Genomic DNA, 27,064 nt, shown 5'->3' with positions numbered 1-27,064 from the left:
ATAATTGTTCTAAGGTTTGAGAGATGGGCATAATCTATTAACTTGGTTTTCATCATACTTAAAGAAAAGTTTATTTTGAGGCGTTGATAATAGAACTTGGTAAAATAAAATGGGCAACAAAATTGGCAAACAACAATGGGAAACATTTAAAATGGTGTTCACAGTGCAGGGAAAATATATTCCGCTAGAAGAACAAACTAAACACTGGTGCGACTCCAAGGATGAATAAATACATAAGGGAACAATTGAGGGTTCGGACAGAAGCAAACATTAAGTAGATAGACAGTGGAGGAGTGAATGACAAGAGATTAGGAGATAATTTTTTTAAAAGGAAGGCAGAGAAGAACTATGAAATTAAACCATCAAGGAACATAAAACAAAGTAGCAAAATATTTTACAGGCACATCAATAAAAAAAAACGGTTGCGATGAGAATGGGACAGACAGCATAACAATGTACCACAAGTTAACCACAGCAAGATGGCAGGAGTATTAAATTATTATTTTGCTTCAGCAGTTACCAGGGTGATAGAACCGGTACACATGACATTGAATGATGAGATGGATAATGAGATAAGTGCATTTAGAATAAAAAAAGTACTGAAAAAACAAACTCAAAGCCTCTAGTGTGGATAGATTGCATATACATATTTTAAAATAATCTAGGAAAGGCATTACTACTCATATTTAATAAGGTGTACTGTCAGAGGATGGCGATAGCTAAAGTAATTCCAAAAGTTAATAACAGTGACAGAACATGTCCAGGGAATCATAGGCCAGTAAGCTTATCAGTGGTAAGAAAAATAATAGAATCCTCACTTAAAGAATGAATGGCAAAAAAATATATAGAAACAAAAAATATAATGAATAATCATTGTAGATTTCAGAAGGGAAAATCTTGCTTGACCAACCTAATTGAATGTTTTGAGGAAGTAAGAGAGAGTAAACAATGGTGATGCAGTGGACTTAATTTATCTGAATTTTCAAAAGGTCTTTGATAAGGTGCTCCATAATAGACTAACAAATAAGGTCAGGGACTGTGAAGTTGGGGACACATGGCAGATAGGGTTGCTAGCTGGCTTCAAGACAGAAAGCAGGGAGTGGGAGGAAAGGACAGTTGTTCAGAGTGGCAGGAGGTGGGAAGTGATGCTCCAGAAGGATCAGTGCTGGACCACTGCAGTGTACCATTTACATTAAGGATTTGGACTTTGGAATCAGGAATACAAGTTCTAAATTTGTGCACGACACCAAATTGGTGGTGGTGGTTGTGGGGGAGGGGTGGGGGGAGAGAGAGAGAGAGAGAGAGAAGAATGTCAATACTGAAGAGGACTGCAATAAACTTCCAGAACAGACAAATAATTGGCAAATGAAGTTCAACAGATAAATAGGAGTACATTTTGGTAGGAAGAATAAGGAGGTCACTTATTACTAGGAAGGTACAAATCCAAATTCAAGTACAGTACTGGAAGAATGAGATCTTGGAGTACAAATACATCAAACACAAAGTTCTGCCACAGGTTAGCAAGGCCATGTAAAAGCAAACTAAGCACTAGGCCTTTTTTTTAAAAACAGGGATAGAATTGGAAAGTAGGAAAGTTATGGTAACCCCGTGTTGAACCTTGGTTAGACCACCTTTTAAGAGTGCTATGTGCAGTTCTGCTCATCTTCCATACCAAGGATAATGAAGCACTGGAGAGGGTGCAGAGAAGTTTCACAAGAATGTTATCAGAAATGTGTGGGTATACTTATCAGGAAAGGAGTGCCAGGGTGGGTCTCTTTTTTTTCTGAAAAAAGAAAGGCTAAGGGGTGGCCTAATAAAGGACTTTAAAATTCTGATGAGTTTTGATAGAGTGGATCCAGAGAGAATGTTTCCTCTTGTGGGGAAGAGCATAATTAGAGAAATTTCTTCACTCAAAGAGTGGTAAGAGTATGCAGCTCACTACCAGAGAGGGTAGTTGAAGAAAATAGTATAGATGCATTTTTAAAGGGAAGCTAGACAAACTTTTGAGGGAGAAGGGTAAAGACGGTTACATTGGCAGATTTAGTTGAGAAAAGTTAGGCAGAGTCTTGGTGGGGCATAAACGCCAGCATGGACTGGTTGGGTTGAATGGCTGGTTTCAGTGCCACATATCCTATGCAATTGACATAAAATCAACTGCTTATATACGAGCATGATTTGCAGTTGTTTAAATGTAAATTCACCACTGTGGTGGTTCTCAGCAATACAAACAGGCAGATTCTACAGCAATGGGAGCCATAAGCACAGAACCACTTCCAAAGTTGTATTCCAGTATAAATGCACCTTGAGAGCTACCCCTCTATTGTAGACGAGAGATGAAACATATCAAGTCAATGGATGTCAATTCAAATGCCAGCCAACCTGGCAAACTCAAATTACACCTGAAGTATAGCAAGCAAAAATTCAATGGAGAGTTTCAAATTGCATATTCAAATGGCTACTTGGAAGTGAGTTGCAAGCTGGAATCTAACAAAGAGGTTCTGATGGCATATATGGTAATAAATACCTATGTGTAACTCATATGGCTGCAGTATAGTCCAAAAATCAGGAGGATCAACCTGAAAATGTCAAGTTCCTGGTCTTTAAAGGTCTTAAACCAAAATGGTGTGTCAGCCCTATAAATTGCCAAGTGGAGTCAATTTTTAAATAGTTGCTGTACATCAAAACGTGCAATTAAAATTCTTTACAGTCCCTCCAAATGAGTACTCTGTTCAAAGTATCATTCTAATGTCCCACCACACTAGCAAATAACACTTATGTAAGAATATTATGCTCTTTTGCAATATCACTAGTGCTGGTTTACTGAAATTTATATTAGCTTAGAAAGATTTATTACACGTTTTTGCTCGTCTAAGTTACTGAATACCAGTCCTATGAGCTCATCTGAAAATCTAATTTTATGCCCTGCACCCTCCCCTCCTCACCTGCTTTTCAGTATTTATATCATTTTGTTTTTCAAAAGATTTTATCTCAAACCTTTTGTATATATTATGTTTATGGTGCTTTATAAATATTACTCAAAATTCTATCCTGTCAATCTAGTCATGCGTCACAGTGCATGCGAGACATAAACAAAACATTGATTTCAGAGTACAGCACTATATTGGTAAAGGAAGTGTTACTATTTAACAGCTAAAATGCAATAAAGTCTTAATTCCTGTAAAAACATTAATGTAATAACGGAAGGAGCAACGAGGGAAAAAACAGATGGGAAAAAGCATGAGAATCATCATTTGTAATTAAGACTGTTTATTTTTAATCACAGAATTGTTACAGTGCAGGAGGCCATTCAGTCCATCGTATCTGCGCCAGCTCTCCAAATTAGTAATTCATTTAGTGCCACTCCCCCAACTTTTCCCTGGAACCCTGCACATTCTTCCATTTCAGATATCTTATCAGAAAAGCAAGGCTATAAAGGTGGTTGCTGGAGAGATTTTGAACAACTCACCCTACACCGTCAAGTCTCAACCTCCTTGACTTCTCCGCAAATTCCTCCACTCCAAGTGCCAGTATGTGTACCTCACTGCTCTGACTCTGGCCTTCTTTGGAGCCTCCTTGCTCTCCTCTTTCACTGACAAAGGCTTCTGTCCTCTGAGTCCTACAATCTGGAATATGCCTCCTAAGCCTTGCCACCTTCCTCTGTAACCTTCAAAATATTCTACAATTCTAACATTTTGATCAAACCATTGATAACTTTGAATTCTGTTGGCAGTCTTCACATTTTGAGGCACCTTTGGACCCTGAATGTACTAAAACCTAAGTAAATGCAATTTGTTATTGTTGAAAGCAAAAGGAGCTTCAACAAGAGGGAATAAATGTCAGGAGAACATGACTGGAGGAAAGTATACATGCAAGGACAAGGACAAAAGCAAATTGAGCAAAGGCAGGGAGGAAAAACAGAACATATACAGAAAGATGAGGCAGGCCATTTGATCTATCTTCGTTCATCCATCGAAGACTAACTATCATTGCATTCTATTTTTTTTTTAAATCATTCCACAGTTTGTGTCTCCACTAGTTGGCCTGCAGGTCATCTCCATTTGTTAACCAGTTTGTGCAGAATAATTTCAACATTCATCCTAAACCTGCTGTTCACTAGTTTGATCCTGTGTCCCTTTTATCCTACTTTCACAGCCCAATGGCCACTCTTCCCATTCCCAGAATTACCTCTGGTGCTCTCCCCTTGGCCTCCTCCTAGGTTTCATCCAATGCATTGCCCCTCGGTGACATCATCCGAAAGCACAGCATTAGTTTTCAGTTTTCGCATGTACATCAACAATCGGTACACCCAGCTCCACCTCACCAGCATCTCCACTGTCTTTTAATTGTCACACTACTTATCCAACATTCATTACTGGATGAGCAGAAATTTCCTCCACCAAAATATTGGGACGGTCAAAGCCATTGTTCAGTCCCCACCACAAACTGTACTCTCCTCGCACTAGTTCCCCATCCCTCTCACTGGCAATTTTCTGAGGTTGAACCAGACTGTTTGCAACTTCGGCCTCATACTTGACCCCAAGATTGCAACCACATATTTGTGTCGTCACTAAGACTGCCTATTTCCATCCCTCTAACACCACCCGTCACTGCACTTGCCTCAGCTCTTCAGCGGATGAAACTTCTAAACTTTCTACCATACGCTCAGCTGCCCTCCCACATGCTACATCCTTCAATAATTTTCCCTTCAAATATTTATCCTATTTCCTATTAAATGATGTTATAGTGTCTGTCTCACTAGCCACTCATGGTAAACATTCCATGGTCCAATAATCTTCTACCTGACAAAATCTTCTAACTTTCCCATTTGTTCTTTTTTTGATAATCCCCAGTTAAGACACCATTGGTACCAATTTTCCAACCAGTAGGAGGAATCTTTCACTCGTTACCATTTGTAAACTTGAAAACTTCTCTCGCCCCAGTTAACTTACTTTGCTCATTAATGCACTGCTGTGTGTCACGGAAAGGCAGGTTGCAGACATTTGTCTATGATTCTACATGAAGGCAAGCGGTAGAAAAGAATAGTGTTATCATGGGAGGGGCCAAGCACTTTCTCATATGAAGGCAAAGGTCAGGAGTACAAAAGTAAAATTGGGCCATTCCTACACACTTCCAACGACTGATTTACACAACACTGGTAAATACCATGCAATCTTTCAGATATATTTGCTGCTTGACAAAGTCACTAAATACAAGACTAACATCTATTTTCGCCGTTTCATCTATTTCTATTGAAGCATTAAGGCATGTTTTACCTCTTAGATCTCGATTGAAGTCATGAAGTCTGCGGATTTCACCTTCTAACTTGTTCCGCATGGCTTTTTCCAAGGCCTCCTTCTTGGAAGAAGACTTCACCAGGTTTTCGTAAGCTTCTGAAACCCTCTCGATTTCCATCTCCAGCTGCAAAAAAATGAAGTTTATAATCAGCTCCTTTACCAGTGACTGTAAGCAGCAGATTCACAGTATATGGCATATGCATTCTGGGGCTTGAAACGGAAACAATACGGTAGCTGGTGCTGGGAAAAAGAAACAGGAACCAGCATCTTTGCCCAGTTCAACACAAGTACAATGGCTACACTGCTGACTGGAGCTGATTTTGGAACTGTTCCCAATTCCCAAAGTACAGTATGCTGAGGATATCAAAGAGACATTAACAAATTACTATGTCTAAATCAGAGGTTTTGAAATGGAATCCTCGAGTATCTCCCAGGGGACTCGGATCAGGTTTCTGTCAGCCTGTTATCAAATTTCTGGGCTCCTCTGGGTTTGGCGACTCACTAGCACTTTCTTTCTGCTGAAAACATTTTCCACAATAATAGTACTGTTTTCCTTCGGGTAGCTGACACCATCTTTTAGAAATTAAAACGAGAGGTTCTCAGGAGTGTGTCAATATCTGCAGGGAGCCTAGGCAGATGGAAAAGCTCACAGATCAATGGACATACCAGTCGGGGCTGCAGTTATCAATATATTGAGACGCAGATGGTCAGAAATTTTACTGTGATTATTTTAAGGCAGGGAGACTACTGCAGAACCATAGCTCTTAAAATAAATTCTTGGAATATGGGTGGCATTTACTGATCATTTATAATTGCAGTGAGAACACGGTGGAGGGACACAGCTCTCAAAGTCACAAATGACAGCCTATGTGATTGACAAAAACAAACTTTTCCTTCTTGACCTGACTACAACCTTTAGCATGACCATGCCATCTTCCTCCGCTGCCTTTTCACCATCACCCAGCTGGATGGGGCTGCAGGCACCTATTTCCATTCTTCTCTATCTAAGCTAGAGAATCAGCTGCAATGGGGTTTCTCCTCTTGCTTCTGCAGTTACCTCTGGTACCTCCCAAGAACCAGAATTGGATCCCTCCTAACTTTCATCTACACGCTGCCCCTTGGAGACATCATCTGAAAATAGTGCCAGTTTTCACATGTACACAGATGAAACCCAACTCGATCTCAACACTACTTCTCTCGGCTCCTCCATTGTTGATAAATTAGACCTTTTGTCCAACATCAAGTACTGGAGGAACAGAAATTTTCTCCAAATAAATATTGGAAAGACAAAACCATTGTTTTATTCTCCATCACAAACTCTGTTCCCCAACCACAGACTCCATCCCTCTCCTTGACAACTGTCAGAGGATAAATCAGACTGTCCACAACCTTAGGATCATATATGACATCAATTTGAGATATCAACCACACGTGTCATCAATAAGATCATCTATTTCCACATCCATGGTATTGCCCGACTCCTTCCCTGCCTCAGCTTACCTGCTACTGAAACCCTCATCCATGTTACCTCTACACTTGACTATTCTAATGCAGCGGTTGTCAAACATTTTTGTGACCACCAACATGTCCTACCACACCCTCTTTCACATGCCACCAGGGAAGAAAAAACACATCAGAATTAATGGGAAGAATACATGCTTTTGATGAGACACCAATGAGGTGATGTCTGGTTACAAGCTGAATAGCTTGAGTGTCATGTCAGGTTCTATGTTCAGCTGGTTCCTCTTTGTTTTTGCCCTACAGGTGTTGTAAATCCAATCTTGCAGTTGAATATTGCTGGGAATGACAGTAGGTGCTTCAGAGATGCATAAGCATGTCCAGGATACTCATTGTACGTGGAGCCAAAGGTCCATCAAACTTTCCTTGTCGCATTCCAGCTTCAAGAACTTGCACTTCGCAAGTCATGTCTACTTACTCCAGTATTAACTAGTGCTATCAGCTACACGTTGCATCTCTCCAGATCCAGTCACAGTCTCAATGTTCACCTTGTGCTACCCTGCTCAAGCCAGCCCTCGAGGGAGCACACATGAATCTGATGCTCCTCCCACCTACAGTCAAGAAACTGGTCATTCTAGAAAAAAAATTCTCTAAAAAAAATGAAACATAGACAGAAACAACTGACCCACCGAGTAGAGAACACAAGCAGGAAGCACTGCTGCCTCACTACCTCTGTCTTACGCTCAGAGTTTAATGTGTCAACTGGTTATGATAGCTGACAGCGGTTACTGAAGGCCCAGGCCTCCAGCCACTGGTGCTTTGATGGGGTACGATATGCAGTGATGGAGAGTGTGGCAATGTTGAATTGTACTGTTTACTGTGCTGCTGTCGAGGTCCAAGTACTTGTTGTTCAACCAGTGAGAATCAACAACACTTGTCAGTTGCCACCACCAACTAGTGACCATACTTGGAGGGAGGGAGGGAAAAGGGATGGGGGTTCCTTTGGGATCCATGTGACTTTAAGGTGATGAGACTACCAATGGAAATTCATGTGATAGGCTCGTTAATCTAATACCTGGGCCAGACAGTTCCCAATAAGCAGAGGGAGATGATGGCTAACTCTCTGGGGAGCATGGCTTCAAATCCCACTATGGCAGCTGGTGGAATTTAAGTTCAATAAAAAGAATCTGGAACTGTAAGCTATAAACTATGGTGACCATGAAACTATCAACTATTATAAAAGCTGGTCCATCTGATTCATTAATGTCCTTTAGGGAAGGAAATCTGCCGTCCTTACCTGGTCTGGCTCCAGATCCACAGCAATGTGGTTGCCCTCTGAAATGTCCTAGCAGGGACAGTTGGAGCTGGCAACAAATGCTGGCCTTGCCAGCAACACCCACATACCATGAAAGAATAAGTTAAAAAAAACATAGCAAGACGACTGGCCAGCTGTCCAGGCTTGAGAGTGGAAGCAGGAGCAGTAGCCTGCTCATTTGAGGCTGTGATGCTTTCCATTTGGCTCCAAAATAAAGCTGCAAATTAACTGCCTAACAAAGGTAATACTAGTTGATCAAGCAGTTAGAAGTTCTGTAATGATAGGTAGTGCAGTTTTACCTGGTTAAACCCAGGAACATGCCTATACACACTTGTAGATGCCTAAGTTTTGTCACCATCAATCTGCACCAAAGCTCTCGGTACTCATTCAAGTGTTGGTGTTCTTATGTGCAAACAGTGTGGACTTCATACCAAGCATTGAGAAAATTCAACACGTCTCAGTAGCTTGCTTTGGAAATACATTTGAGATTTCTTCAAGTGTCAAACAGTGCACACAAAAAAATAGTAGCTGTATCTTGAAGGTTTTGGTGCAATGAGTTCAGTGAGTTTACAAACTAGGCCAATCAATCAAAAAGAAACAGTACTTACAAACACCACATCTAAAGACACAAAATGTATTTTATATATTAGATTAGCAAAATGCCATTTAATCTGACACGTATTTATCAAGGTAAGGATGTCAATTTAGGATTTAAATATTTTCCTACTTTTTACATCCAATGCAACTTCCAAGCATTTGCATCTCAGGTACTACATTAGAGGTTGCAGGTTTTCCTCTACTTTACCTTAACAATGTGTCTCAACCCCACCTCCAGAAAAGCACCTTTACCACATTTCCATCTCCAGCCAATGTCCTTCAGCAAACCTCTTTAGCTAATTGCCAATTTAAAGGCAGTTTCAGGATATGGACCTGTGCCCACAAAGATTGGCACTGCCCCAAAACCATTTAATTTAGGTGACTCTGATAAATGAGTGTTTATTCCCACTGAGGGATGACTTTGAATCCAACCCCAAAGGTGAAAGAACAACATCTTAACCTACCTTGTCGTCAAATCGTCTTGGAAAAAGCTTATGATACAATAAGAAAATAATCAGTCATTCATGCTACCTGTAGTGTAAACTGCTAACAGAATTTTCATTACCTTCTGCAGTTTAGCCACTTTGTCATAGTATCCCTCTAACTCCTGTCTAAGAGCACGGTTTTCCTCTGACAAGATTTCCACCATCTGCTGAGCTCGCAAGACAATGGCCAATGGGTCTCCCTGGAACTGCTGATGCGGGTGGCCTGCAAATGGGACCTGCTGGGGTTGAGCAGCCACCAGGTTTGGTGAGGGTGGTGGCTGCATCACAGACGCAGATCCCATTGATGTCTGAGATGATGATGGGCTATGCTGATAGATTCGCTGTTGTAACTGCAACTGATGTATCGCCCCCTCTTGAGTTTGCCTGTTAATACAAAAGAGACTACTAATTGTAGATAACAATGAGCAGAACATAAAAATAGAAGCAGATGTAGGCCATAGGGTCCTTTGCAGCTGCTTATGACTATGATTATGACTGATCCTTGACCTCAACTCCATTTTCCCATCTGATCCGCATATCCCTTGATTCCTTTAGAGTCCAAAAATCTATTAATATTAGCCTTGAATAAACACAACAACTGAGAATTCCCAATCAATGGACATTATTACAGGTAGGGGATTAATTGCAGTTTAGTACAAAGGAAGGGGTTTTGCCATACATTGTTACACCATTTCTCTTATTATACAGCATTAGGTTCCTGTTCAAATCAAGAATGGTTGTCTTCCATCCAATGTAGTGAGGCACTTGCCATTCTAGCAGATTGACACTAATTCAAAAGGATTGGAACAGCCACCTCTCATGTAAATCTGAAGTGCACTGCCAGGAGATTCAGTCCTTTTGCCAGACAGAAGTATGACTTTTTCTTGCTTATCGAACATGCCTCCCCCAATTGCATGACTTGCTTTTTTTTGAGTAACTGAAATGGAAAATAGTAGCCAGTGGTGGAACTTCCCAAATATTTGCAGACTGGTAAAACAAGTACATTGTACTATATTGTTAAAAAAACACATCAATGGGTGCATTGCAGGCAAAAAACCAAACATTGTGTGGTTTTTCACACTGATTGGTTAAGCAATGACCTCAACCCTCCAGCTACTGTCAATCAGCATTTTTTTCCATCAACGTAATGAAAAAAAACATCTTTAGGGCTCATAGGAAGCTGAGGCAGGACTGAAAAAATTACACCTGCTGATTTGTCTGAAGCAAACAAGTATTGGCGAATTTGAAAACAAACTTGCCAGTTCTCAAATACTCTGCCTCCTTCCATATATGATTCTTCAGAATTTCTTTCAATTACTATTGAACATTTATACTTGCAATGCAGCCTGGGGCCACATGTGGCCCACCTATCGCCCCATCCTAGCTGTCCCTGAAAACCACTTTAACTCATTGTCACATGGTGATTGGAAGATTACAGGATGTTCTTCAGAAGGCTAAGCAAGGCCATAGGCTGGGTGAAGAGTGACTGCACGCTGCAGGGCCAAAGGTAAAGTTAAAGCAATAGATTTTGTTAGAGACCTTTGAAGGATAGCAGAGAGATAGGAACAGGAATGCAACCTTCTATTAGATCATGGCTAATCTGTACCACAATTCCATTTACCCACTTTTGCTCCTTAATACCCTTACCCAAGAAGAATCCATTGACATCAGTCAATTGACACATAATGGCACACAACTTCAGTGCTCTACTCAATCTCAGCCAAAGCCTCAAACGTCACCAAGACACCACACTTCCATTTCTACATTACCAACCCAGAACAATACTTGCATCTATATTGCGCCTTTGCAAAAATGGACACCCAAGCAAAGGATGATATACGAAGAGGGATGACTAAAAGTTTGCTCAAAGCGTTTGGCTTTAAGGAAAGTCAAAATAGGAGGACAATGAAAATACAGGGAGGTTTAGGAGAGAATTTCATAGCTAAGTGCCAAGATATCAAAAGACACAGCTTCCAATGGTAGGGTGAAAGGAGTTGGGGGTTGCTGATGAGGCTGAACTTGGAGCAACATCGTTCTCAGACAGTTGTAGGGCTTGTAAAAATTATAGAGTTGGGAGCAGCAAAAACCATGAATTGGTTTAAACATGATGAAGCAAGTTTTAAATCTGAGACACTGAGAACACAGGAGCTAACGTAACTCAGTGAACAAAGGAGCAATGGATAAGCACAACTTAATAGGTTACGGACAGCAGAGTTTAGATGAGCAAACTTTAGGGAGTGTGAATGATAGCAGGCCAGCAAGGAGAATTGTTCAGTCCAGAGGGGGAAAAAGGCATGAGCATATCAGCTGAGACTGAACACAGATTTCCAGTGTTAGAGGTGGAAGTAGGTGACCTTTGTGATGGTAATTGATATAGTGTCAGAAGCTCAGCATGGGATCAAATACGATGTTGAGTTTTAAAATAATCTGGTTCAAACAAGCACTGGCCAGGAAGGAGGTGGCAATGACGAGGGTATGAAATTTTTGGCAGAGACTAAAGATGCTGGTTTCAGTATTCTCAGAGTTCAACTGGAAGAAATTACAGCTCATCTAGATCCAGATGTCAGACAAGAAGTTTGACAACTCAGAAGCAGTAAATGGGCTGAGGTAAGGAGTGGAGATGTAGAGCTGGGTGTCATCAGTATAATAAATGTGGAACCTGACCTCATGCCCTCTATGCCACCAAGGGGCAGAGGAGGAGGGTAAGGTTGATCTATGGGAGACTGCAGATGTAATGGCACAAGCTTGGAAAAGAACCCAGTGCTAGTTTTGGCTATGACTGGATAGGTAAGAGTGGTACCAAGAAAGGACGATCCACTGAGGCGAACAATGTAGGAGACACAGTGGAGGAAGATAGTGTGGTTGACTATGTCAAAGACTGCAAGCAGGTCAAGAAGGATGAGAAAAGAGGTAGTGAAGCCCAGACAGTGTACTTACTGACTTTGGGGAGTTACATCAGTGCCCTTTAGTCTTCTGACAGGTCAGTTGTATAACCTTTGCTCCAGTACTTCTAGCAGAGCCACTGCACTATGGAATTCTATGCCTATAACTATCTACAAGGAAGGCAAATCTCCTTCCCACTTCAAAAGCTACCACTTGACTGGTTTCAGATATCCCCGAAGTCCCTCCTCCTTCCTGCTTTAGCACTCATGCCCCATATTGGGCTTTGAGACATTTGATGTGAACGACATGACAAAAGAACAAGTAGTAGTACTAATAAGGTGTAGTGGCAGTAGTGAGAGCAGCAGCAGGGCACAAAACATACATACCTATACAATACATAGCTAGAGATTTCCCACAGTTCAACTTCACTAATGTCTTTATCCTATGTATAGTTTATCAAAGAGGATAGCCCATCCCTGGGACTTTTCTTTAAAAAAAATCAATTGCTTCTTGGATTTAAAGTTGGTTTATCCAAGCATAGAACTAAAGAGGAAGTTGAAGGGTACTTTAAACATCAAAAAAAAAAGTTATTGTGTCTGAGTTCCTGATCCCAGCTGTGTCATCAGGGAAAGGCACAAAGTGGAGGCCAGGTGTTTCCCTACAGGAAGGAAAGGAGGAGAGAAACAAGAATTCACATTGTGCGTCAGGAACACTAGTGCACTTCTGCATGGTTGTTCAATAGGAATATGGTAGATGGCTTGGGGGCAGGTTGTTCACTAGCCCCTCTCAGAAAGATTAGAGGAAGGCAAGAACTAAATGTTGCGTGTCAGTGGAGGCTTGTGCTTCAGAACTTGCTGCGCCCCTAGCCAAACTGTTCCAGTACAGCTACAACACTGGCATCTACCCGGCTGTGTGGAAAATTGCCCAGGTATGTCCTGTACACAAAAAGCAGGACTAATCCAACCCGGCCAATCACCGCCCCATCAGTCTACTCTCGATCATCAGTAAAGTAATGGAAGGGGTCATCAACAGTGCTATCAAGCGGCACTTGCTTACCAATAACCCACTCACTGACACCCAGATTGGGTTCCACCAGGGCTACTCAGCTCCTGACCTCATTACAGCTTTGGTTCAAACATGGGCAAAAGAGGTGAACTCCCGAGGTGAGGTGAGAGTGACTGCCTTGACATCAAGGCAGCATTTGACCGAGTGCGGCATCAAGGAGCACTGGCAAAAGTGGAGTCAATGGGAATCAGGGGGAAAACTCTCCACTGGTTGGAGTTATACCTAACACAAAGGAAGATGGTTGTGGTTGTTGGAGGTCAGTCATCTCAGCTCCAAGACATCACTGCAGGAATTCCTCAGGCTAGAGTCCGAGGCCTAACCATCTTCAGCTGCTTCATCAATGACCTTCCTTCCATCATAAGGTCAGAAGTGTGCAATTCACTGATGATTGCACGTTATTCAGCAACATTCGCAACTCCTCAGATACTGAAGCAGTCCACGTTCAAATGCAGCAAGACCTGGACAACATTCAGGCTTGGGCTGAGAAGCGGCAAGTAACATTCATGCCACACAAGTGCCAGGCAATGACCATCTCCAACAAGAAAGAATCCAACCATCACCCCTTGACGTTCAATGGCATTACCATCACTGAATCCCCCACTATCAACAACCGGGGGGGAGGTTACCATTGACCAGAAACTGAACTGGACTAACCATATAAATACTGTGGCTACAAGAGCAGATCAGAGGCTAAGAATCGTGCGACGAGTAACTCACCTCCTGACTCCCAAAAGCCTGTCCACCATCTACAAGGCACAAGTCAGGAGTGTGGCGGAATACTCTCCACTTGCCTGGATGAGTGCAGCTCCCACAACACTCAAGAAGTTTGACACCATCCAGGTCAAAGCAGCCCACTTGATTGGCACCACTGACACACAGTAGCAGCAGTGTGTACCATCTACAAGATGCACTGCAGGAATTCACCAAGGTTGCTTAGACAGCACCTTCCAAACCCATGGCCACTACCATCTAGAAGGACAAGGGCAGCAGATAGATGGGAACACCACCACCTGGAAGTTCCCCTCCAAGTCACTCATCATCCAGACTTAGAAACATATCATCATTCCTTCACTGTCACTGGGTCAAAATCCTAGAACTCTCTTCCTAACAGCACTGTGGGTGTACCTATACCACATGGACTGCAGTGGTTCAAGAAGTCAGCTCACCAACACCTTCTCAAGGGCAACTAGGGGTGTGCAATAAATGCTGGCCCAGCCAGCGAAGCCCGTGAATGAATAAAAAAAGTTTATAACAACTTCATGTAACAATGAATGAATAACGCATTCTCATTCTTTTCAATGTATTAAGGCCATTATGCCTTTGAGGCCTGCTGCAAACCAACGGTCCAATGATTCTTAAATATTTGCATGCATATTAATATTTAAAATATCAGCTCTTGATTGAGCAACAGGTATAAAGTTCAATCCACAGGCTTCATCTAATCTGAACGGGTTTGGATTTAGTCAGATAAACTTGGTTAGTCGGATTAAAATCTCCAAAATTTAGACTTCATGGGCCTTCTTTAATTATTGCTTCCACTTTAAATTATCAGTCAACTCATCAATACTCTGCACAGTTTTCCTATTTTCTTCATGACAGAATGATGCATGGGAACACTACTACCTGCCAATCCCTCCAAGTCTCTCACCATCCTGACTTGGAACCAAATCTCATTTCCCTCACTGTCGAAGAGACAAAATCATAGCAGTTCCTTCCTAAGGGCACTGTGGGTGTACCTACAGCACATGGACTGCAGCAGTTCAAGGAGGGAGCTCACCATCACTTCGAGGGTAATCAGAGATGAGCAATAAATGCTGACATTGCCAGTGACACTCATCCTATGAAGGAATAAGAGAAAAATCAGCTAAGAATCAGCTAAGAGACCAGAGGGGACACAGTTGGTGCCAACACTTTCAAGTTTGTATTAAGACAACATAGGATTCATACTATGAAAATTTACTTATTTGCAGCTCACACATGGTTGTGATTAAAGGATTTCATTTTTCTTGGAAGTGAATACTGCAAGTACTGGATATAATTATGAGCATGAACTCTACAGGTCTCTGTGAGTAAGGTTGTGATTTTGTATTGTAACGTGTTATCAGATGACCCAAATCAAAGCAGACCATCAGCGTCCAATACCCTATCTTGTGCACAGATCCCACAGGAGTTGCTGCTCTGCTCCCACTCTGAGCAGTTATAGTCATAAGATCCTCAAAAGTTAATTAACACATCAGATGAAAATGCCACAAATTATATTTTGGCATTCCTGCCAAAATTTTCATCAGTTACTTTCCCAAATATTAGAATACAGTGAGGTAGCGAAAAGGTGAGATTCAGTTTTGGTAAATATTTGTTAATTAATATGAAGGATCTGAATTCAAGATCCCTCTGGAAGCATGCACGTATGCACAACAGAAAGTTTAACTACAAAGCCCGCATGTCCAATTAGCCCACAGAGTGGTTGCGTGGGTTTATTCTTGGATAACATCCATTGAGAAAAGAAATTTAAGGGCTGCTGGCATCTGTTGAACCAGAGTCAAATCCTTCAAGGAAAAAAAGTATATATTTTTTAATGAAGACAATTTTGCACTTTGTGGGGTCATCGGTTTTAGTCTCTTAGAATATAACACAAGTTTGTTCCTGCTCCAGCAAGTCAGGCACAGAACATAAGTCTCAAAAACATAGAAAAAACCATGGGAAAAAGTAAAAAAAAATAGGAACAAATAAGGGCCAAAAAGGATACTATCATGTTCCCCTATCAAGGCCTACTTTCTCCTTCCTTGTCATTGCTGCTGCTGCTGAAACAGAATATTTTCAGGAGGCAAAAGACAACACACAATGTAGCCCCAATAGACTGCTAGAATGTGGGAAGGTTGGGTGCATCTGTGACAAACTAGATAAATACTAAAAGCAACCACCTGACCCATTTTAGCTCCTCCATCCAGAAAGACCTCAGTGCCCCCTTTGCCAGCCTCCCATCTTCTAACCTCCATAAACTTGAGCTGGGCTGCTGGTATCCTAATCTGCTCCAAGTTCCGATCACCTATCAAATGTGCCACGCTACAATGGCTTCCAGTCCAGCAATGTCTCCAATTTAAAACTCCCATCCTAGAATTCTAATCCCACCATCTCCTTGCCCCTCCCTATCGCCGTAACTTCCTCCATTTCCATAAACCTTCAAGAGTTCTGCTTTCCTCCATCTCTAGCTTCTGTATTTATTTTGTTGGATTGGCCTGTGGCCTACTCTCATGGCCCTTCCAGAACACTATCATGGAGCAGTATGGCCACAAGTCTTTGGCCAGGGCATACAATATGTAAGTATAACTCTACACAGGTCAAGATGGGTCCAGATTTGACCCATAGTCTATGCCAAGTTAGTTATCTCAATCAGGACAGTATTCAGAATGACTTCAACCCTTTGGCCTAGAAAGACAGGAGGGGAAAGAGAGAGAAAAAAAAATCACCTGATTGCTAACCAACAAACCATGATGGAATGTATGCATGTGTGGAGCATCAGATGAGAACTGGATTGGGTTAGGCTGTAATAGTCCCATTCAGCTAAATAGCCTACTGATCATCACTAAGTTCATATATGGAAAATTACTACGACAGCAAGGTACTGTACTTCACAAACCACCTTCACATTCAATATTTTTTTTGCATTCTAATAGAATAAAACATGTATATAGCCTTGGTTAGACCATTTTTGGAGTAATGTGCGCATTTCTGGTCTCCATATTACAAGGAGGATATAGAGACACTGGCGAAGTTGCAAAAAGCATGCACTGAAATGAAACCAGAAGATTATAACCATCAGGAAGGATTGATCCATTTGGGACTCATCCACTAGGAAAAAAGACTGACAGGAAGACCCCATAGGAGATCTTTTAAGATTATAAGAGATCTTTAAGAATTATAAAGGAAAATTTTACCCGGAAAGTGGTTTGAATGTTCAACTCGCTACCAGAAGTAGCGGTTGTGGTGAATAGCATAGATGCACGTGAGGGGAAGCTAGAAAAGATGAGGGTGAAAAAATATAGAAAGTTACGCTGATAGGATTAGATAGGGTGGAAAGGACTTTGTGTGAAGCATAAACACCAGCTTATTGGATGGCCTGTTCTTTGCTGTTCATTCTATGCAAAGCCATAAAATGAGACTTTGCTCTTTCCTCACCCGTAAAGGTAAAACTATACTAGAGACCAAGAACTTACAATGGTCCTTCACTTATTTACCTGGCAGCTCCATACTCAGGAGGTGGCTGGTACCTCATAACAGGAGCATCTGGCTTGATGTATTGCGAGTTTGGGACAGGTTTTAATATCTCAGTCGTCATTCCCATTCTAAAGTCACTGTAGAAATTTCCATAATCCTGAGCCTTGGAAGTAACAGGTAACGTTGACATATTTTTGTATGGATATTCTGGTGGAGGCCCCCGAGGGTCTATGCCTTTCATGGATGTCTGAGACAAAACATGCCCAGCATGTGTGTAGAATTCGTTTGCCTGTTGGGGCGAAATTACACTACTTGCAACTGAGGACTGTGCTTTGACACCACTTGTAGCTAAGGAGAGTTGCATAAGTCGTTCACTCAGAGAGCGGACATGACCTTGTTTCAAGTCTTTAAGCCCATCATCTTGGTGAACCTTTCCAGTACCCACCCTCTGGACCGTGGACCGCCCTTCAGTTCTCATCTTCTGGTTATTTATTCCAGTAACAAAGAAAGCAGTTCCCGCTGCTGTATGCTGCTGTCCTCTGAAAAACTGCGATTGGACCTTCGCTTCTTCATAAGTTGGCAGTTCCTCACTATTCTGTGCTGCTCGGGTCTGCAGCTGCTTCTCCATGACACTATTGTCAACTTGTAGCTCCTGGCCCTGGGGTTCCTGTCGTGCAGAATGTGGGACCATTTGACGCTCATCTTGTGTCAGGCCATCATTTGGAAGTACTACAGACCCATTACTGTTGTAGGCGATGACATTTACTGTTGCCTGCTGGTGCAAGGCGAGGAGGTTTCGATTCTCAGTGGGGTTTCCATATCGAAGCTGCTCTTGCAACAAACGCTGTAGAACTGTCCCACTTGCTCCTTCTTCTGAATTTCTCATCTCAAGCCCGTGTGTTCTGTGAATGTCTTGCAGATGGTTGACATCAAAGTGAGCCTTGCCTTTAGGAAGAAAAAGCATTAACACAAATCAGTAGAGATAAAACAATCTAAGACACAATCTCCAATTTTTGTTTGCATCTTTATTACATATGCACAATGAAAATATTTTTAAAACTAATAATGATTAAGAGTAGAATTACAGAAGAACTGCTTCCTGAAACAAATTCTTGCCTCATTCATGCTTCCATGTAAAGTTTTATAAATGTATAAATAACAAGATCTGAAAGAAATACTTATTCTTCATTAAAAATAAATCTTCTATTCGCTTCTTACTTCCTCACTGGCTAGGTGGATATTTGATGTACTTGCTGTTGCAATGAACTACATAAACTAGGTAGATCCCAGGTATATGTCTTACTCTGAGTTACATACGGACATACGTACAAACATACAAATAAGGAGAAGTAGGCCATATACAGCCCCTCGAGCCTGCTCTGTCATTTAATATGATCATGACTGATCTGATAGTAACCTGAAATCTGCATCCCATCTACCCCGATAACCTATCACCCCCTTGCTTACCAAGGATCCATCCATCTCGGTCTTAAAAATATTTATATTTGTCAGTAGGCTATTTAGCTGAATGGGACTATTACAGCCTAACCCAATCCAGTTCTCATCTGATGCTCCACACATGCATACATTCCATCATGGTTTGTTGGTTAGCAATCAGGTGATTTTCTCTCTCTCTTTCCCCTCCTGTCTTTCTAGGCCAAAGGGTTGAAGTCATTCTGAATACTGCCCTGATTGAGATAACTAATTCGGCATAGACTATGGGTCAAATCTGTAACCATCTTGACCTGTATAAAGTTATACTTATGTATTGTATTCCCCCACCTTTTCAGGAAGAGAGTTCCAAAGACTCACGACCCTCCAAGTGAAAAACTTTCACCTCATCTGTGTTTTAAATGAGCAACTCCTTTTTTTAAGCAGTGACCCCTAGTTCCAGATTCTTCTACAAGAGGAAACATCCTCTCCACATCCGCCTATCAAGGCCCCTCAGGATCTTATATATTTCAATCAAGTCACCTCATATTCTTCTAAATCCAGTGGATACAAGCCTAACCTGTCCAACCTTTCCTCATAAGACAACCCAACCATTTCAGGTGTACCACGTCTGGTAAACCTTCTCTGAAGTGCTTCCAACGCATTTACATCCTTCCTTAAATAAGGTGACCAATACTGTACATAGTACTCCAAATGTGGTCTCACTAGTGCCCTGTACAACTGAAGCATAGCCTCCCTACTTTTGTATTCAATTCCCCTCGCAATAAATGATAACATTCTATTAGCTTTCCTAATTACTTGCTGTACTTGCATACTAGCCTTTTAGTCATAGTCATAGAATTATACAGCACAGAAACAGGCCCTTTGACCCATCGTGTCCATGCCAGCCATCAAGTACCTATCTATTCTAATCTCATTTTCCAACACTTGGCCCGGAGCCCTGTATGCTATGGCGTTTGAAGTGCTCATCTAAATATTTCTTAAATGTTGAGGGTTCCTGCCTTTACCACCCCCTCAGGCAGTGTGTTCCAGATTCCAAACACCCTCCGGGAGAAAACATTTTTCCTCAAAACCCCTCTAAACCTCCTGCCCCTTAACTTAAATCTATGACCCCTGGTATTGACACCTCCACTAAGGGGAAAGTTTCTTCCTATCTACCGTATCTATGCACCTCAATTTTATATACCTCTATCAGGTCCCCCATCAGCCTTCTCTGCTCTAAGGAAAACAACCCTAGCCTATCTAGTCTCTTCATAGCTGAAACCCTCCAGCCCAGGCAACATCCTGGTGAATCTCCTCTGCACTCTCTCCAGTGCAATCAGATCCTTCCTATAGTGTGGCGACCAGAACTGCACACAGTACTCCAGCTGTGGCCTAACTAGCGTTTTATACAGCTCCAACATAACCTCCCCGCTCTTATATTCTAAGCCTCGGCTAATAAAGACAAGTATTCCAAATACCTTCTCAGCCACCTAATCTACCGGTGCTGCTGCCTTCAGGGATCTATGGACATGTGCACCAAGGTCCCTCTGATCCTCTGCACTTCCTGGGGTACTACCATTCATTGTGCATTCCCTTGCCATATTAGTCCTCCCAAAATGCATCACCTCATACTTCTCAGGATTGAATTCCATTTGCCACTGCTCTGCCCATCTACATCGTCCTGTAATCTAAGGCTTTCCTCCTCACTATTTAAGACACAACCAACAGTCGTGTCATTTTGTGATTCATGCACTAGGACACCCAGATCCCTCTGCATTTCAGAGCTCTGCAATCTCTCACCATTTAGATAATATGCTTCTCTTTTATTCTTCTTGCCAAAATGGACAATTTCACATTTTCCCACATTATACTCCATTTGCCAGATCTTTGCCCACTCAATTAAGCTACCTATGTCTTTCCGTAGCCTCCTTATGTCCTCTTAACAACTTATTTTCCTACCTATCTTTGTGTCATCAGCAAATTTGGCAATCACCCCTTCAATCCCATCATCCAAGTCATTTATATAAATTGTAAACAGTTGAGGTCCCAGCACTGATCCCTGTGGCACACTTGTTACATCTCGCCAATCTGAAAAAGACCTATTTATGCCTACTCTCTGCTCCCTGTTAGCTAGCCAATCTTCTATCCATGCCAATATATTACCCCCTACACCATGAGCTTTTATTTTCTGCAATAACCTTTGATGTGGCACTTTATCAAATGCCTTCTGGAATTCTCCAAACAGTACATCCACCAGTTCCCCTTTATCTACAGCACATGTTACTTCCTCAAAGAACTCCAATAAGTTGGTTAGAAATGATTTCCCTTTCACAAAACCATGTTGACTCTGCCTGATGACCTTTAGCTTATCCACGTGCCCTGTTATAACTTCTTTAATAATAGATTCTAACATTTTCCCTACAACAGATGCTAAGCTAACTGGCCAGTAGTTTCTCGCTTTCTGTTTCCCTCCCTTTTTGAATAATGCAGCCATATTTGAGATCTTCCAATCTAATGGGACCTTCCCCGAATCTAGGGAGTTTTGGAAAATTAAAGTTAGCCAATATTTCCCAGCTCTATCTCACCAGCGCCTCTCATGACTCCTCCACTGTTACTAAATTATTAGACTGCTTATCCGACGTTCAGTACTGAATGAGCAGAAATTTCCTCCAATTAAATATTGGGAAGACTGAAGCCATTGTTTTCGGTCACTGGTCCAAAATCTATTCCCTAACTGCCAATTCCATCCCTCTTGCCAGGCAACAGTCTGAGATTACGTCAGTCTAATCGCAACCTTGATATCACATGTGATCCTGAGAAGAGCTTCCAATCTCATATTCGTGCCTTCTCTAAAAGGCTGCCTATTTCAGTCTCCGTAATATGGCTGAACTTCGCCCATCTCAGCCCTACCTGCTGCTGAAGCTGTTTGTTACCTCTGGTCTCGACTATTCCAATGCACTCCTGGTTGGTCTCCCATATTCCACCTTCTATAAACTTGAGGTCATCCGAAACTCTGCTGCCCATCTTAACTTGCTCACTGAAATGCCTCCTGCTCAAGCAATGTCTTTATTTCAAAATTCTCATTCTTGTTTTCAAATTCTGCAACCCTCTGAAGTACCTGTGCTCCTCTAATTCTGGCCTCTTGTGCAATCCCAATCATAATTGCTCCACCATTGGTGGCCATGCATTCAGTTGTCTAGGCCTCAAGCACTGGAATTTCCTCCCTCTCTCGCTTGCCTCCTTTAAAACACTCCAAAATCTTCCTCTTTGACCAAGTTGACCTAATATCTCCTTATGTGATACTGTGTCTTCCTTTGTTTTTTTAATGCTCCTGGAAGCACGCTGAGACGCTTCTTTACATTAAAGGCACTATCTGAATGCAAGTTGTTGCTGTAGCAAAGCGGGCATGGGTCGAGGAAGCGATTTGCTTCAATTGGACAACAGAGGAAAAAGAAAACAGAATTAACTAGGATTATTGTTCTTTACTGCTGTCCAGTAAGCCCTAATCAAAATCCATGAATGAACATCCAGCAAGAACAAAATTGGGCCAAGCAATGATAGTCAGGTCCCCATGGTTTTCATTGATAGTAAAGTGCTTTGAGATGTCCTATGGCCATGATATGTGCTACATAAATGAAATCTTTTTCTTTTTGTCGTCAATTGCTGATGTTAAAGCAATGACGATCTGACAACGTGACAGCCTACAAGCACCCACGAAACTGTTGCTTAGCATAAACTTCAATCTTTAGCAAAAAAAAAGGGCAAAGGAACAAAAATCAGAGTGTTGGAGGTGAATGGGGTAAGGTCCTCTTCATGCACAGAACTCTGCTCTCTTTCAAACGTGGTATTCTTTTTCACTCTGGCAAGACTACAACCACTTTTATTGCCAAGGCTGGAACAAACAGTCTATCACATGAAAGGCTATTCTGTCATTTCACTGTTCAAATATAGAGAGGCATGTAAAAGTAAATAGTGCTATTGTCGAGTTGCTGTTTAAAAGAAATGAATCAATAATACAATCCAGCTCAATTGTGTATATGCAGTGATTAATCTGTGTGGAATGTGGTTCCACCTCTTATGGAATTTTTATGAGCTCTACTGATTCTGTAATATATACCAATTTATAATTTTATTAAGGAGTGCTACACCTTCTACAAAATCAAATACTGTGTATCACAGCTATTTTTTTTAAATGGAGGATTCCAAACCAACTCCTAATGAAATTGAAGTAAAAACAAAAGTTCTGAAAAACAGGTCAATGTTTCTGCTGGTTACTTTCATCTAAATTAAATTTGAAATGTTCTGAAGGGTCCCACACAAAATATTAATCTATCTTTGTCTTCCAGATGCTGTACATTTCCCTCCTACACATTCTTGTTTATGGTTTAGACTTCAGCGTTTGCCGTTTTTTTCTCTTATTAATCAATTCTAATGGTTTGAACCTAGATTGGTTTATTATTAATTTATTTCACAAAGAGCATCTTCAGTGGATTAGATGGCTATTATTCAACTCGTTATCAATTAAGTCTAATGTACTTTAAACATTATACGTGAATCACAGTGCTATTACTCCAAAACAGTGACAAAGTGTCTAACAGGGCAGATCACAAATACCACATTTCTGCCATTTAATAGCCATTTTAAGGACATAAAGGCATGCCTGTAGATTGTCTATGAATTTCAGTATAGTTTATGCAAAAAAAGGAACAGAAAAGCCAAGTAGTTTTATCACTTACTAGTATATTGGCAGCAGTACATGAACAAGTCAAGATGGGGTGAAAGTAAAGTCATATTCAAGCCAATAAGCAGTAATGTTACACTAAATGTTTCCTGTGCAACAGTCTTCACTCATCTTCTTAAATTGTTCCTGTATTACCAGTATTTTCCCATCTCTCCAAACAACCCAACATGAGGGCCAAAATATATAATTGTACTGTTTTTGTAATTCAAGTGAACACAGTACGAACATTTTACACATCTACCATTATCCTTTACCAGAAACCTAGCAACACTGAAAACGTTACCATGATATGACGGATACAACAAAATATTATGCAGATTCATTAGTTAGTGTCTGCATACGTAGAAGAACACTAGCTTCTATGTAGCAAGCACCGATGAATTAAAAAATGCATTTTATTTATTGATTGTTTAATTTAGGTAGCGACAGGCAGTGAGGGGAAATTATACAAAGTCAAACTAAGGTAGCACCAAATGAAATTCAAGCTTTCAGGGATTTAATGAGGGAAGCGGCATGAGTCATTACTCAGTGGAACAACAACAGGATATGGGGTATGATAATATTTGAGAACAAGCACATTTTGCTTTTTTTAGTGAATTTTTCAACGGTTTCTCCATTTCGCTCAAGTGAATCCCTTATGTAATTCCCTAGTCAAGAGGTGCTCTGATCTCAGGCATCTGCAAGAAAGGCATCTGTAATAAAAAGCACTTTTACTTTACCTTAAGAAATTATTCACGTTAGGAAAGTTACCTCAATGCTTGGCTCTCCCTTTTTAAATTTTTAACACCGGGTGCTGAACTCCTAAGAGATATTGGGATCCAGTGAAAACCAGAATACTTCAGTGTGTACAACATCCTAGCTTTCCTGTTTGTTTGGCCGCAAAAGGAAACCTTAACCCAAAGGTAGGTTTGTGTGTGAACATTTTCATAGGTCTAGAATAGTCTGTTCCTGATGGCTGCAGCTATTTGTACTTCAGAGTATAGCGATGGCAGGAGAACATAAGCCTGAATGTAAAAGCACTTTAAAAAACGCACTTAGGGTATTGTGTTGGGAATCTCCCCGCCACTGTGAGCTGGCTTCCAATAAGCACCTAATGCAGATGATGAGCTTGAGTGGAACTCAAATAGTGGTTACTTCACCAGTACAAACCAATATACTAATATTCTCCTATGCTCCAACAAAATAGTCACCAATTTTCTTTTTAAGCCTCTCTTCATAGCTATACTTCAGAAATTTAAATTTAAATTATCAAACACCCATTCCCTGCATCCCCAGTGGAAGGTACAGTATTATTTCCTTTTCAAATGATGAGCTATTCCATAGCTCAGTTGGTGGCACTCTCTCCTCCAAGTCAAATGGTTGTGGATTCAAGTCCCTCCCCAGAAGCTTAAGCACAGTTTCTAGGCTGGCACTTCAGTGCAGTGCTAAGGGAATGCTACACTGTCAGAGGTAGCATCTTCTGGATGTGACATAAAACTAACACCCCATCTGCTCTCTAAGGTAGATGTAAAAGATTTCATGGCATTATTTCAAAGAGTATGGGAGATCTGCAAGATATACTGCCAACATATCCCTCAACCAACACCTAAAAACAAATTATCTGGTTATTATCACATTGTTGTTTGTGGGACCTTGCTGTGCATTAATCCCTGCCATGGTTCCTACATCAATGATTACACTTCAAAAGTACATAATTGGCAGTAAAGAGCTTTGGGCCATCCTGAGATTGTGAAAGGTACCACATAAATGCAAGTGCTTTCTTTTCTTTGAAGAAGTCTAAAGTTACCAGTCACATCCAGTACAGAAACAGCAGAATAAATAAGTGCATATGCAATACAATGATAGCACATTATATCATGAGGTTACAGGAGACAGTGTTAGTTATGATGTGGTCTTCCATAAAACACCAGCAAAGGGGACATAAAAATTCACCTTACCCAGAGAACAAACTGACTTCATGTGCACACTCATGTTCTCCATTGCGTTCATGTAAAAAGGCAAGACAGAGAATGAATTTCTAACTTGCTCTTCAGTCAAGGTCCGTTGAGGAAAGTCTGCATCATACATTATATTAAAATAGTTTGTGCTTTTAAGACTGAGCTCTAAGTCTTAAAATCTCAATCAATTTCTGGAAAGTCTTGTACAAGTTCTTCAATCACTCCTCAGTCCTGAGCCACTGTCCAGTGCAGTAACATAGCAGTGTCATTTACAGCAATGCTTACAAGTACCTGTTTCTGTTTCACTCTTTCCAATGTCCTCCTCAGCTATCATGGAGAGCTCATGCCTGTGCAGTAACTGGCTGTGTTCCTCCAAGTAAATGGCACCTTGTTCAAATGGACTCTTGGCTCCTTGTAGGATAGACTGCCGATCACCAAGACTCTTTACACCCAATGACTCTACCAGGAGTTAAAGGAAAATAAAACGTCAGCAAATCAACAGGTTTAACTTCCTTCGCTGCCCCATTGTAAATTGCAGCTCTTATGTAAATTATACCAGCACAAGATCAAAAGCATGCCAGAGAAATGAGATCACCTGAATTGCCCGGATAATCTTTAAACAATAGCACCTTAGTAATTCCCTTAAAAGCAAATGTGCCTGCCAAGTTTTCAACCATGAACACAGCACAATGTGTATACTTGATCAACAAAACAGATTACAGCCCTGAAAATTCAGATTCTTTTCCCCCCAACTTGGAATGACCCTACGGTTTCAGTGGTAAAGTTTTGTGGCCTCCTTTTTTCACTGTATGATTCCAGCAAGAAAATATCGAGGCTCTAATTTCTTTAACTCTTAAGTATTCTATCTCTGAGTTTCTTTAACGGAGTTCCAGTTAGCTCCAGTGGGTTGATCACCAGGACACCCAGACATTCCCATCAGCTCTGCGACAGAATACAGAATTGCATTCAGTGGTGCTGGCAGTGTGGTAGAGCACTAGAATTCTCATTCAGAAGTCATCTGTTGAAATTTCGACTGGATTTAATGTTCACAATTCAATAAGATTTGGGTAAACATCTGAACTTCTCACCCCCTCAGCCCAACACACGTATGCTCACACAACACATTGACAAACTTAAATATTTTCCCGTAGAGCACATTAGCTCTACCTACAATATGATTTTATCTACTAAGTTATATCAAAATCAGAAAGCAATTTAATACTAGCCACCATCACGTGAACCACTTTTATGATGCCTTATGCCAAATACAGCTTTGAGCAATTAAACAGTCGATAAATTTGTAAGTCACTTCAAGACTGACAGATGAACAGCTTTAAACATTAAACGCAGGCCTGAAGCACTTAAGGCCTCTAAATATGAGTATTGCGCCAAATTCAACACTGGCAATCATGTGATAAGAAAGCAGTCTTGTATCTTCATGTTTGTACAGAGCATCACTGAACATAATACTATCAAAATTCAGAGTGAAAAGTAGTTCCTATCTTCACAGAACAGAGGTTGAAAAATTGCAGATCAGCAGTAAGAAGCTAAGTCAGGAGAAACTTTTTAGAGAAAGAGCTTGGCTTTGTTGAATAAATTAACAGGAAAGACCACTGAAGTTCAAGCATAAATTAGTTAAG

The 27,064-nt window shown here is 41.1% G+C and overlaps 1 protein-coding gene across 3 annotated transcripts in view; it reads right to left on the bottom strand.

The window, feature by feature from the left end:
* The window catches only part of amot (angiomotin), a 58,946-nt gene extending 33,097 nt beyond the window's left edge, over window positions 1–25,849 (bottom strand). Inside the window, exons 1-4 of one of the 3 annotated variants that reach the window (XM_078547505.1) lie at window positions 25,716–25,849; window positions 17,333–18,257; window positions 9,230–9,533; window positions 5,274–5,418 (exon numbers count right to left, since the gene is read on the bottom strand). In XM_078547505.1, the coding sequence (XP_078403631.1) occupies window positions 5,274–5,418; window positions 9,230–9,533; window positions 17,333–18,257; window positions 25,716–25,758 (1,417 nt within the window). In that variant the 5' untranslated portion in view covers window positions 25,759–25,849. Of the gene's footprint in view, window positions 1–5,273; window positions 5,419–9,229; window positions 9,534–17,332; window positions 18,258–25,424; window positions 25,660–25,715 lie in introns of those variants that run through there. The other 2 variants (XM_078547504.1, XM_078547503.1) reach the window with 2 other exon arrangements.
* Window positions 25,850–27,064: the final 1,215 nt, after the last annotated feature.

The sequence above is a fragment of the Cetorhinus maximus genome, chromosome 8 (genome assembly GCF_964194155.1).
Source record: "Cetorhinus maximus chromosome 8, sCetMax3.hap1.1, whole genome shotgun sequence".
In the NCBI taxonomy this organism is placed as follows: Eukaryota; Metazoa; Chordata; class Chondrichthyes; order Lamniformes; family Cetorhinidae; genus Cetorhinus; species Cetorhinus maximus.
This window is presented reverse-complemented; position numbering and strand designations above follow the sequence as displayed.